This window comes from Cetorhinus maximus, chromosome 3 (genome assembly GCF_964194155.1).
Source record: "Cetorhinus maximus chromosome 3, sCetMax3.hap1.1, whole genome shotgun sequence".
NCBI lineage: Eukaryota > Metazoa > Chordata > Chondrichthyes > Lamniformes > Cetorhinidae > Cetorhinus > Cetorhinus maximus.
This window is the reverse complement of record NC_135881.1, coordinates 28,775,360-28,787,994: the sequence shown is the minus strand read 5'-3', so window position 1 is coordinate 28,787,994 and position 12,635 is coordinate 28,775,360. Positions and strand designations below refer to the sequence as shown.

Below are 12,635 nucleotides of genomic sequence, written 5' to 3'. Positions count from 1 at the left end.
AACTTAAAAATCATTACTAAAATCTAATGGTATGCCAAATATCTGTAATTCAGTCATTAAATGACAATGAAATGTTATGTAATGACTACATATTGCATGGAGTTTATACTTACTGATGAAGAAAATTCCTGGACATCATCTTCAGAATTTGCATGTTTACCACTGTACTGAGTTACTGATAGTTGAATGTTTTGTCCATCTAAGGTAATGGCATGTGTCCTTTCCAAGACAGACGTTTGAACTAAAATTGTAAAAAAAAAATTAAAAACATTGTACAATAATTCTTAAAATAGAAGCAAAATACTGCAGATGCTTGAAATCTGAAATAAAACCAGAAAATGCTGGAAATGCTCAGCAGGACCAACATCATCTGTGATCAGCTGTGGCTCAGTTCATAGCACCCTCGCCTTTGAATCGGAGGGTTGTGGGTTCATGTCCCACTCCTGGAAACCAAGAACTGTGATTGTACTCGAAAGAGTTGCAATCTGTGACTGTTGATAACTCGAAAGAGTTTCATGTTGATTCCTAATGGTATAAATTAAGGTTAAGTACATACAGACAGAGGGCATTGATTAGATAATAACACGAGCACACATAAAGAGACATCTTTCCAAACGAGTTATAAAGAGGCATTTATTGACACTAGCTGGGAAGAAGAGTTAGGAGCTAAACGCATCTCACTTCTGTGAATAAATCTAGAATTGAAGACTGACTTCTGAATTTTTGCGGAGATGGATGGGCTCCTCACCTTAGGCAAAAAGGCTCCAGAGCCCCGAATCTGGAAGTCCCATCTCCATATCTGGCACCCACCATTTGTGCTGGGGTGGGTAAGAATGGGGACAGGCCATAGTTCACACATCACAGAATCTCACAGTGCAGAAGAGGCCCTTTGGCCCATCAAGTCTGCACAAACACGTGGGAAACACCTGACCTACCTACCTAATCCCATTTACCAGCACTTGGCCCATAGCCTTGAATGTTATGACATGCCAAGTGCTCATCCAGGTACTTTTTAAAAAGGATGCGAGGCAACTTGCCTCCACCACCCTCCCAGGCAGCGCATTCCAGACTGTCACCACCCTCTGGGTAAAGACGTTTTTCCTCACATCCCCCCTAAACCTCCTGCCCCTCATCTTGAACTTGTGTCCCCTCGTGAACTGACCCTTCAACTAAGGGGAACAGCTGCTCCCTATCCACCTGTCCATGCCCCTCATAATCTTGTACACCTCAATCAGGTCGCGCCTCAGTCTTCTCTGCTCCAACGAAAACAACCGAAGTCTACCCAACCTCTCTTCATAACTTAAATGTTTCATCCCAGGCAACATCCTGGTGAATCTCCTCTGCACCCCCTCCAGTGCAATCACATCCTTCCTATAATGTGACGATCAGAACTGCACACAGAACTCCAGCTGTGGCCTCACCAAGGTTTTACACAACTCCAACATGACCTCCCTACTTTTGTAACCTATGACTCGATTGATAAAGGCAAGTGTCCCATATGCCTTTTTCACCATCCCACTAACACGCCCCTCCGCCTCAGAGATCTATGGACACACACGCCAAGGTCCCTTTGTTCTTCAGAACTTCCTAGTGTCATGCCGTTCATTGAATACTTTCTTGTCAAATTATTCCTTCCAAAGTGTATCATCTCACACTTTTCAGGGTTAAATTCCATCTGCCACTTATCTGCCCATTTGACCATCCCATCTAAATCTTCCTGTAGCCCAAGACACTCAACCTCACTGTTAACCACCCAGCCAATCTTTGTGTCATCCGCAAACTTACTAATCCTACCCCCCACATAGTCATCTATGTCTTTTATATAAGCGACGAATAATAGGGGACCCAGCACAGATCCCCTGTGGTACACCACTGCACACTGGCTTCCAGTCTCTAAAGCAGCCTTCTGTCATCACCCTCTGTCTCCTGCAACTAAGCCAATTTTGAATCTACCTTATCAAATTACCCTGTATCCCATGTGCATTTGCCTTCTTTATAAGTCTCCCATGTGGGATCTTGTCAAAGGCTTTGCTGAAATCCATATAAACTACATCAACTACACTACCCTCATCTACACACCTGGTCACCTCCTCAAAAAATTCAATCAAATTTGTTCGGCATGACCTCCCTCTGCCAAAGCTATGCTGACTATCCCTGATCAAACCTTGCTTCTCCAAGTGGAGATAGATTCTCTCCTTCAGAATTTTCTCCAATAGTTTCCCTACCACTGACATGAGACTCATTGGTCTGTAGTTCCCTGGCTTCTCTCTACAACCCTTCTTAAATAGCGGAACCACATTAGCTTTCTCCAGTCCTCTGGCACTTCCCCTGTGGCCAGAGAAGAATTAAGAATTTGGGTCAGAGCCCCTGTGATCTCCTCCCTTGCTTGCTTCCCTCAGCAGTCTGGGACACAAATCATCTGGACCTGGAGATTTGTCCATTTTTAAGCCTGCCAACACCTCCAATACTTTGTCACTCCCTATATCAATTTGCTCAAGAGCCTCGCAGTCTCTCTCCCCGAGTTCCATACCTTCTTGCTCATTCTCTTGGGTGAAGACGGATGTGAAGTATTCATTCAACGCTCTACTGATGTCCTCTGGCTCCAACCATAAATTGCCCCCTTGGTCACTAATGGGCTCTACTCTTTCCCTGGTTATCCTCTTCCCATTGATATAATTATAGAATATCTTAGGATTTTCCCTGCTTTTACCAGCCAGAGCTTTCTCAAATCCCCTCTTTGCTCTCCTAATCGCTTTCTTAAGTTCCACCCTGCACTTTCTGTACTCCATTAATGCCTCCGCTGATTGCTTCCCTTGTACCTGCTAAAAGCCTCTCTTTTCCTTCTCATCGTATCCTGAATATCTCTGGTCATCCCTGGTTCTCTTGTTACTCCTTCCTATCACCCAGAGGGAACATGTTAAGCCAGTACCCTCCCCATTTCCTTTTTGAACACCCCCCACTGCTCTTCTGTAGATTTCCCCACAAGTAGCTGTTCCCAGTCTACCTTGGCCAGATCCTGCCTTATTTTACTAAAATCCGCTCTCCCCCAATCCAAAACATTTTTTTGCAACTTGTCTATTTCTTTGTCCATAACAAGCTTAAACTGTATCATGTTGTGGTCGCTATCACTAAAATGCTCCCCCACCACCACCTCAGCCACCTGTCTGGCTTCATTCCCCAGAATTAGGTCCAGCACTGCGCTGTCTCTTGTTGGACCCTCTACATATTGACCTAAAAAATTCTCCTGTACACATTTCAAGAAATCCACTCCATCCAAGCCCTGAACACTATGTCTATCCCAATTAATATTGGGAAAGTTGAAATCACCTAATATAATTACCCTGTTTTTATCCACATCCACAATTCACAGAGGCAGTAGCACATTTAGAATTTCACCAGCGAGGTTTCTGAAACACAAATTATTGGATTTATGTATTTGCAAAAAAACTTAAACCTACCAGAGTTCTTTAAAGGGATTAGGCACCCTTTTGGGATTGTTAAGAGTACCCAGGAATGTGTGCAAAAGGTGGATAGGATCTGTGGAACTGTCAAGCCATTCAACTCTGCTGCTCTTTAAACTTTGGAAAAAAAAGTGCGCTGTATGTCTCAGTTGAAAAAATTGCTGCTTGCAATTTCAACAGCTGATTGTTTACATAAGCCTGATGGCTATCATTATTGCATTAGTATTGCTTGACTGCTTCCACAACCTATCCCTATCACAAGCCTGTAAATTCACATTTTGATTGACAGCTCTAAGTGGCTATAAAGGAATTAGCTGCTTTTGATATGGGGCTATGAATACAAATGTTTGTTTTTATAAGGAATTAAATACTTGAAAGGATTTAAATGTAATGAATGAGCTTTATCAATGAGAGTGTTTTCTTTAATATAGTAAAGTCTATAATATATACTTAATTGATTTTAATTCATCTCAGCGTGGCTCCTGAGGCCTGCCCATAGCGGTTACTGGCTGAATTGGCATGGAGGGTGTAAGGGCAAAGGGTAGTGAGTAGGGAGAGTCATGGGTTGGTAGGAGTTGCCTTGAGGTTGGCATGGGGATTTAAAGGGCTATGGAGATGAGCCGGGGGGGGGGTCATGGATTGGCATGAGTCAGCACTAAGTTGGCTTAGTGATTATAAGGAACCATGGGTGTGGGTAGAGGGGCATAGGTTTGCATGGAGGATATAAGGCGCCATGGAGGGGTGGATGGGGGTACATGAGGTGGCATTAATGGGGCATGGGAAGTGTGTGGAGAGTGAGGGCTAGAGAACCTTACTGGTTTTATTATAACTGGGAAGAAGTCCCATCGCACCAAGACAGGCCTTCTGAACAGCCTACCCTGTGGCTCCCTCTGCATTGTCCCAGGAGGCACTGGGCCCGACTCCAGATAGCACTCACCCCTCAGAACAAAAATCTAGCCTTTCAGGTCAGTTTCTCCCCAGTCGGGTTCACAGACTCGGGAAATTTTCTGACTCGGGAGTGAAAATTCAGGCCTTGATGTTTTACTTCACTAACTGGCTGTCACAGGATAGCAGTGGACGGTTGCCTAAACCTGGTTGGAAACTAAGAAATATTTAGAAGATTACAATCCAAGTAGCTTTTGAAGAATGGCTGAAAGGAAGTGTAAATTGTCAGACCTGCTAATGTTCTCACTGTCTGAACCTTATGGCCACTGGAAGAATGAAGTGGATATGTGGACACAGGTCACATCTCTACCAAGGTGGAAACAAGGTATGCCCTTGGCATTGTCGCTTCCAAACAAAAGTAAAATCAGAAGCAAAGTATTTTGAGAGTTGGGAACTGTTGAAGGTTTGGATTTTGTTAGGTTTCATGGATGAACTTTACCAGAATGATGATCTATTTTATGTCAACCAGACTGATATATTCCATGGAGGGATATATCATGGACTTTAACAGACTGTATAAAAGATTGTAGAAATTCAATTCAACCTCCATTTCCTTCCCCCATGCCAGCTCTCTTAATGCTACTTGATTCAACCACTCCACATAGCATTGAGTTTTACATTCTCACTACTTAAATTCCTCCTAAATTCTCTATTTCATCTTAATGACTTTGGTACATTTATGCTCCCTAGTGGTGAACAAAAAGAAACTTTCTCCGTGTACAACCTCTCATAATTTTAAAGTTATCAGGACTGCTCTGAGTCTTGCCTTATTTGGATAAAAGAGCCTCATCCTGGTCAATTCTAGAGATGTTCTTGCAAATCTTTTCTTTGTTCAATGCTTCAATATCCTTTTTGTGATATGAAGATCAGAACTGTGGGGTTAACCATAAGTTCCGTATGACATTACACCCCATGGTTTTGGATTCCACTCCTCTAGAAAAGAATTCTAGTATTTTATTTGCACTCCTTAAGACATTATTGAGTTCCTATTTAAAGATTTATATGTTATAGATCTGTATTCCCAGATCTCTTTGTTCCTCTACCCATTTGTTTCTGAAGTATTTTGAAAGGGGCCTGCCACTAGGTGTCCAAAGAATTTGCTTGTTTCAGGTTTGCTTTATTGTCTATAATGAAATTGGGCTCCTGTGACATAAAAAGCTCACCCAATTGCCATTTTAGGTTAGATCTATACTGGGCAAACTCTGACCAGTTCCACAGAACTCTTTTTTTGAAGAACTCTTGAAGAGCAGGAGAGCCCCTCCCAGATCCACAAAAATAATCTGGCATCAGAACTGCTTCCCTCTATGCAAATTACCTTGACGATGGCTGCCCCTGCCTGATTGCGAGGCCTCAATCTGGCAAGCTGCATGTTTCACTTACCTGATACGCCAAAGCTCGCCTGCCAAAAAAGTCAGCCAGCTGGGGCCTCTTTGCTGCCAGAACAGGCAGCATACTTCAATGGCTGGTCATCAAAATCAACCCCATTCTCTTTTGGAAATAATTCCATATTGGACACAAGGGGGTTAATTTTCATGTTTACTCCTTGGGTGGTAATTTGAAGTCAACAAGCAAAATTGGGTTGTTTCTATAACAGGTTCCACCAGATTACTGTTCAGACAGTGAAGGTGAAAAATGAAAGTAACGATTTTCCAAGAACCACCACCAGGACTTCACACAGTCCTGCTGCCCCCAATTTTCCATCAATTGCCAGAACTTTCCTTTTGATTTTCATTTTCTCTATGCTCAATAACGATTCCCTGTATTCAATGAAGATATCTTAATTGATCTAATCCACGACGTCAGGATCGTAAAGGTATGCAGCAAAGGTCATTCAGCCAAATGTGTCAGTAACGATATGTTGTTATCCAAAGTTACATGAACTTCTCTGATAATTGTCATACTGCTCTAGCTGATAAAAATGTTTCTGGTAAACATTGCAAATGACAAAAAATGAAACTGAAGTCCTTCTTGATTTGAACCAGGTAAGCAATTAGGTTTTGAAAGCAGCATTCCCAGCTAAAAAGGCAAACTGGAAAGTAATTCCATATTTAATGACAGGACCGGAGCATTTTTGTCTCTGTTTCTGAGCCACAGCCAGCCAGATTGAGAGACTGGCTGTTGGGCAGGTAGGCCTTTGGCATCCAGAGGAAAGCAGAGATGAGGGGGGAAAACAGGGAGGGATTATAGGTTTTGTCGGGTTTGGGGGTGGGGGAAAGACGGTTGTTGGGGCAAGAGATCTGAAGGGCCTCTGGTGGAGGAGATTGGAGCCTTTGGAGTGGGGAGCTGATTGAAGGCTTTGGGGCAGGGCAATTGGGGTCCTTAGAAAGTGGCCAACATTGGCAGGGTGGCAGGGGGAAAATCGATGACCTCGGGAGAAAAATTGGAAGAATTGGCGAAGAAGGTGGGAGGCTTTGGAAAGGGGAGGGGATTAGAGGTCTCGGAGCAGGAAGAGATGGAGGGAATGGGGGTGGTGGAGGGCAGGGAACATTGGAAGGGCCTCAGGGGGAAAAAAATCGATGACCGTGGCAAAATCAGAAGCTCAGTGGAAGATCAGAAAGGTCGGGGTGGGGGATTGTAAGGGTCCCAGATGATAGATCAGAAGAGTTGGTGGAGGAGGAGATCAGAGGCTTGTGGGGAAGATTGGCCGAGTTGGGGATGAGACCGGTAGGGTTTTGGGGAGATCTGAAGGGTCAGGGACGTCCATTGCAGGGATGGGTGAAGAAGTAAACTGGGTTCAGGAGGTAAGTGGAAAGGCACCTGCATGCTGGACACAGCACTCCCTGGCTCACTTTAATCAAAAGAATACCTGAGCCCTGGGAAATCTAGCTGGCCAAGGTTAAATTTCAAATGGTTGTTGATTTTGAGGCTATCAGGTTATTTAAATAACCAATCCATCTACTGTGAGTGGGTTGATTGCCCATTCCATCTCTGTTAAAACTAGAAATGGGTGAGTTTCAGAATTTTTACATGCCACCTGACACAGACCCGCCATTTTTGGTTGTTTAAATTCTGCCAGATTTTTGTTTTTTTTGCAATTTGGTGACATAATTTCTGCAACATGTTTTTCTCTGGATAGCTGACACCGTCTTTCAGGAGTTTAGTACTGAGTCCCACAGGAAGCTGGCAATGTTTTTAGGGAGTTTCTGACAGAAAAAAATGGCTCAGTGATTCTTCTAAAAACATTGTATTAAAACTATTTTCTCTTTCAAACTTCAAGCAATGTCTTTAAGGTTACATCAGTATGAAAAATGTACAGATTTGTTAAAATTGAAATTAATTTGGTTTCTGAAATGGTGATCCACTTAGTTTCGACTATTTTTTTTACTTTCAGTTTCATTTCCTCGTTATACGAAATCGTGTGCATGACTTGGATAAACCACAGCTGTTTATTTTATAAATATTTACCACCAATTGCTGATTTCCAGAAGTCAAAATTAATAGAATGTAAAATAAAACATACCATCTTTTTTGTAGAAAGTCACCAAAGCATCTCCATTTTCAACAATCTTAACATCACATTCCCCACCACCTGATTTCTTCCTACTTTGAAAGTAGGCAGCTAATTTGTTTTTAATTCCTTTTTTTGTAATCTGTGAAAAACCAGTAACTAAAACAGCAAAACCACCACCAACTTCAGTAGCCATGTCGGCTTAACTGAAACAGGACTGTGAGGACAGTCTCCTTTTATAAGAAGGAGTGACCTTAAAATCCCGATTCATCCAATCAGCTTAGAGTGAATATAACACAATTTTTTTAAAGTAATGGAATTGAAGGTAGAATCAGGCTTAAAAAATAAATTAAATTCAAGCCTTTATATGGAAAGCGTCCAAGCAATATTATAAATTATTATAATCTTATTATGGGAAGATATATTTGCTTCTTTAAAGTCTTTCAGTGACAACTGTTTGGTTTCATTTTCACAATAATGCTTTTCCTGTAAACGTTCACCTTTTACTTTAAACTGCAACTACATCAATGCAAGATAAATACAGGAACAAAAAAAAATTCTAGTCTACTTTAGTTGATTTAAAATTGTGTGTGTAATAGCACAGTGGATTTAGAGCTCTGTTATAAATTTATAGGGAAAAATTCGATAAAATCGGTCATTCCCAGGCGGGAATAAACTGCACCCAATCATAGCCACAGAAACCTACTCTGCATTATTATTTAATTAAAAACGGCACACAATCCAGTACTAAAAGTGCTGCTGAGCGGCAGCATACACAAACTTGGGCTCCCTGCCGAGGCAAGGGCATTTCCACTTAAAGCTAAAAGCAAAATACTGCGGATGCTGGAAGTCTGAAACAAAAACAAAAATTGCTGAAAAAACTCAGCAGGTCTGACAGCATCTGTGGAGAGAAAGACGGAGTTAACATTTCCAGTCCCTATGACTCTTCTTCAGAACTAAAGAGAAGTAAAGATGTGGTGAAATATAAAACAAAAACACCTGGAAAAACACTGGTCTGACAGCATCTGCGGGGAGGAATACAGTTAACGTTTCGAGTCCGTATGACTCTTCACCAGAACTAAGGAAAAATAGAAAAGGGGCGAAATAGAAGCTGGTTTAAGGTGGGGTGGGACAGGTAGAGCTGGATAGAGGGCCAGTGATAGGTGGAGATAACCAAAAGATGTCACAGACAAAAGGACAGAGGTGTTGAAGGTGGTGATATTAGCCAAGAAATGTGCTAATGGTGACATTAAGGGTAGAAAGCAGGACGAGCAAGGCCCTAGTGGGGGTGGGGTGGGGGGAAGGGATGGTGTGGGAGAAAAGATTGAAATAGGCTAAAAGGTGGGGATAAACCAACGAATGGAAATAAATTCTAAAAATAATAATAGAAATAGGTGGGAAAAAATATATAAAAATTAATAAATATTTCAAAAAAGGGGATCAAAAAGGGGTGAGGGTGGAGGGGAGAGTTCATGATCTGAAGTTGTTGAACTCACTGGTAAGTCTGGAAGGCTGTAAAGTGCCTAATCGGAAGATGAGGTGCTATTCCTCCATTTTGCATTGAGCGTCACTGGAACATTGCAGCAGGCCAAGGATGGATATGTGGGCATGAGAGCAGGGTGGTGTGTTGAAATGGCAAGCGACAGGAAGATCTGGGTTATGCTTGCAGACAGACCGAAGATGTTCTACAAAGCGGTCACCCAGTCTGCGTTTGGTCTCTTCAATGTAGAGGAGACCGCATTTGGAGCAGCGAATGCAGTTGACCAATGAGGCAAGTGCAAGTGAAGCGCTGCTTCACTTGAAAGGAGTGTTTGGTCTCTTGGATGGTGAGGAGGGGGGAAGTAAAGGGACAGGTGTTGCACCTTCTGCGATTGCATGGGAAGGTGTTGTGGGAAAGGGATGAGGTGTTGGGGGTGATGGAGGAGTGGACCAGGGTGTTCTGGAGGGAATGGTCCCTACGGAATGCTAACCAGGGGAGGCGGTGGGGGTGTGGTTAAGGGAAGATGTGTTTGGTGGTGGCATTATGCTGGAGTTGGCAGAAATGGTGGAGGATGATCCTTTGAATGCATAGGCTGGTGGGGTGAAAAGTGTGGGCAAGGGGGACCCTATCATGGTTCTGGGAGTAAGAGGAAGGTGTGAGGGCAGAGACGTGGGAGATGGGTCGGACACGGTTGAGGGCCCTGTCAACCACAGTGGGTGGGAAACTTTGGTTAAGGAAGAAGCGTCACGATGTCAGCTTTTGTTGAAAGTGATTCAAGTATAAGAGTAAAGAAGTATTAATACAATTACACAGGGCTTTGGAGAGGCCACACTTCAAGTACTGTATGCAGTCTAGGTCCCCATTTTAAGGAAGGGCATACTTGCCCTAGATGGAGTGCAACAAATGTTCACTAGACTACTTCTGGAATGAGGGGATTGTCCTATTGGATATGATTAGACTAAGCCTATATTCTCTGGAGTTTGGAAGAAAGTGAGGCGATCTAATTAATCTTTCTTAAGGAGCTTGACAAGGTAGATGCTAGGAAAACATTTCCCAGGACAACAAATCTAGAAAATGGATTCACAAGGCCAGATTTTTGCAGAGTCAGAATGACTCTGGTGCCACTTGAAAGATTCTAGGGGTTACTATTGACCTGAAACTGAACTGGACCAGTCATATAAATATTGTAACTACACGAGCAAGTCAGAGGCTGGGAATTCTGCAGCGAGAAACTCACCTCCTATATCCCCAAAACCTGTCCACCATTGACTAGGCACAGGTCAGGATTGTGATGGAATACTCTTCACTTGCCTGGGTGAGTGCAACTCCAGCAACACTCAAGAAGCTCGTCACCATCCAGGACAAAGCAGCTGCTTGACTGACACCACATCCCATCTTCAACATTCACTTCCTCCACCAGTAAAACACAGTGGCAGCAGTGTGTACCATCTACAAGGTGCACTGCAGCAATTCACCAAGGCTCCTTAGACAGCACCTTCCAAACCCACGACCTCTACCACCTAGATGGACAAGGGCTGCAAATGCATAGGAATACCACCATCTGCAAGTTCCCCTCAAAGCCACACACCATCCTGACTTGGAACTATCTCGCCGTTCTTTCACTGTTGCTGAGTCAAAATTCTGGATCTCCCTCCCAAACAGCACATGGACTGCAGCAGTTCAAGGCAGCAGCTCATCACTGCCTTCTCAAGGGCAATTAGGGATGGGCAATAAAAATGCTGGCCTAGCCAGTGACACTCATGTCCTGTGAGAGAATAAAAAATGCGGACAGGACCTGATTCCAAGATTTCTGCTTACAAGCCTGGCACCGACAATTTACCCCAGCGCGAGATAAATTTGCAGGTAGGGATTCCACCACACCCTGCACTCCTGACTTGGTTGGCTCCATTGCAGGGGTAGGTATCTCCTGGCATCCCTCAATTTTCCTGGAGTTGGGACAGCCACTCCAGGACTCATGGTTCATGGCCACTCAGAGGGTCGTGAAGCATAGTCTGGACTCAGGAACATTTTGAAAGCAAGTTGCCCCAACCCCTCCCATACGTTCCATGCCAGCTCATGTCCCCCAGTCACTCCCCATGGCCCCTCATACTCTCCATGCCAACTTAATGCCAAATCATGCCCCTTCCATGCCTATTCATCCATGATACGCTATGCACATAACTAATGAGCCATAAAATAACAATGGCAAATGTGGAACTGTTGAGAACAGAAAACATCCATTCAGTGAAATTCTTTGGAAAAAAACTGCTGCTCCTACAGTTCCATGCATCAGTCACACAGGCCATTGAAGTATCAATAACAAAGACTTCACACCTATTAATCTTGTCTAAATAAGCATTGAGATATTGGCAAAAAAAAGGTCACAGAAAGAACAACTTCTTATAACCAGTTATAGATGTCAATCAAATAAAGTCAACAATTCAATTCACTCGTCAAAACAGACTCGCTGTTGGTTTGGGCTCTCAGCTAAACATGCATAATGAGGACAGATGGAAACCCAGAAGTCTCAAGGGCACAATGGTATTCTCTTGTGTGTTTAACAGTGTTACAGTGTCACATTTCTGTTTCATGTTTATGCATCATAAATTTTATTTCACTGCTCCATTGCCCCACCTTGTCCACCTTTGCCTGCCAATTACCTACCAAGTAGCCTTACGTTTTATGAAAAATTATACAAGTTAAAAACAAGCAATATGTGTACACGAGAGATGGATTGGAGCCATTCAAGGCTGCTCACCACCACCTTCTCAAGGGCAATCACGGGTGGAAAATAAATGCTGGTATAGCCAGCAACGGCCACATCAAGTAAATGAATAAATTAAAAATAAGATCAATTGCTGATTTTCACTGGGGGTTGGGTAGGGACACAGTGGGTTCAGAATTTGTGTGCCAGATGACGACACTACCTTAGCTTAACTGAAATGTGTCGAAATCAGCCCATTTCAGGCATCCGTGGAAGTTATGAGAACTGTACTTACATGGAGAGGGATAAGTGACAAAGAACCACTTACTTCTATAGTTTAAAGTATAAGTTGCCTACAAAAAATAATGTTTAGTCAATAGTCATTTGAAACAGTGCAAGTTTTAAACACAAAATCTTGATGTGTCATTTTTTAGTTAATAATCGAAAGCCTGAATTTCTTTTTAAAAGTCATCGGTCTCTAAGGAGATAGTAACAGTGAGATATTGCCTTCCTAGTGCCAGAGGAACATCTAGAACTGGTTTGAAAAGATATTGGAGAGGGAGGATCCAGCTAAAATAAAGAACAGGGCTCCAGGGA

The 12,635-nt window shown here is 43.0% G+C and overlaps 1 protein-coding gene across 1 annotated transcript in view; it reads right to left on the bottom strand.

Annotated features, from left to right (window-relative positions):
* Positions 1–8,068, bottom strand: part of LOC144676950 (protein mono-ADP-ribosyltransferase PARP14-like) — a 61,555-nt gene extending 53,487 nt beyond the window's left edge. The window contains exons 1-2 of the mRNA XM_078537233.1: positions 7,867–8,068; positions 114–241 (exon numbers count right to left, since the gene is read on the bottom strand). Of these exons, the coding sequence (XP_078393359.1) occupies positions 114–241; positions 7,867–8,050 (312 nt within the window). The 5' untranslated portion in view covers positions 8,051–8,068. The remainder of the gene's footprint in view (positions 1–113; positions 242–7,866) is intronic.
* Positions 8,069–12,635: the final 4,567 nt, after the last annotated feature.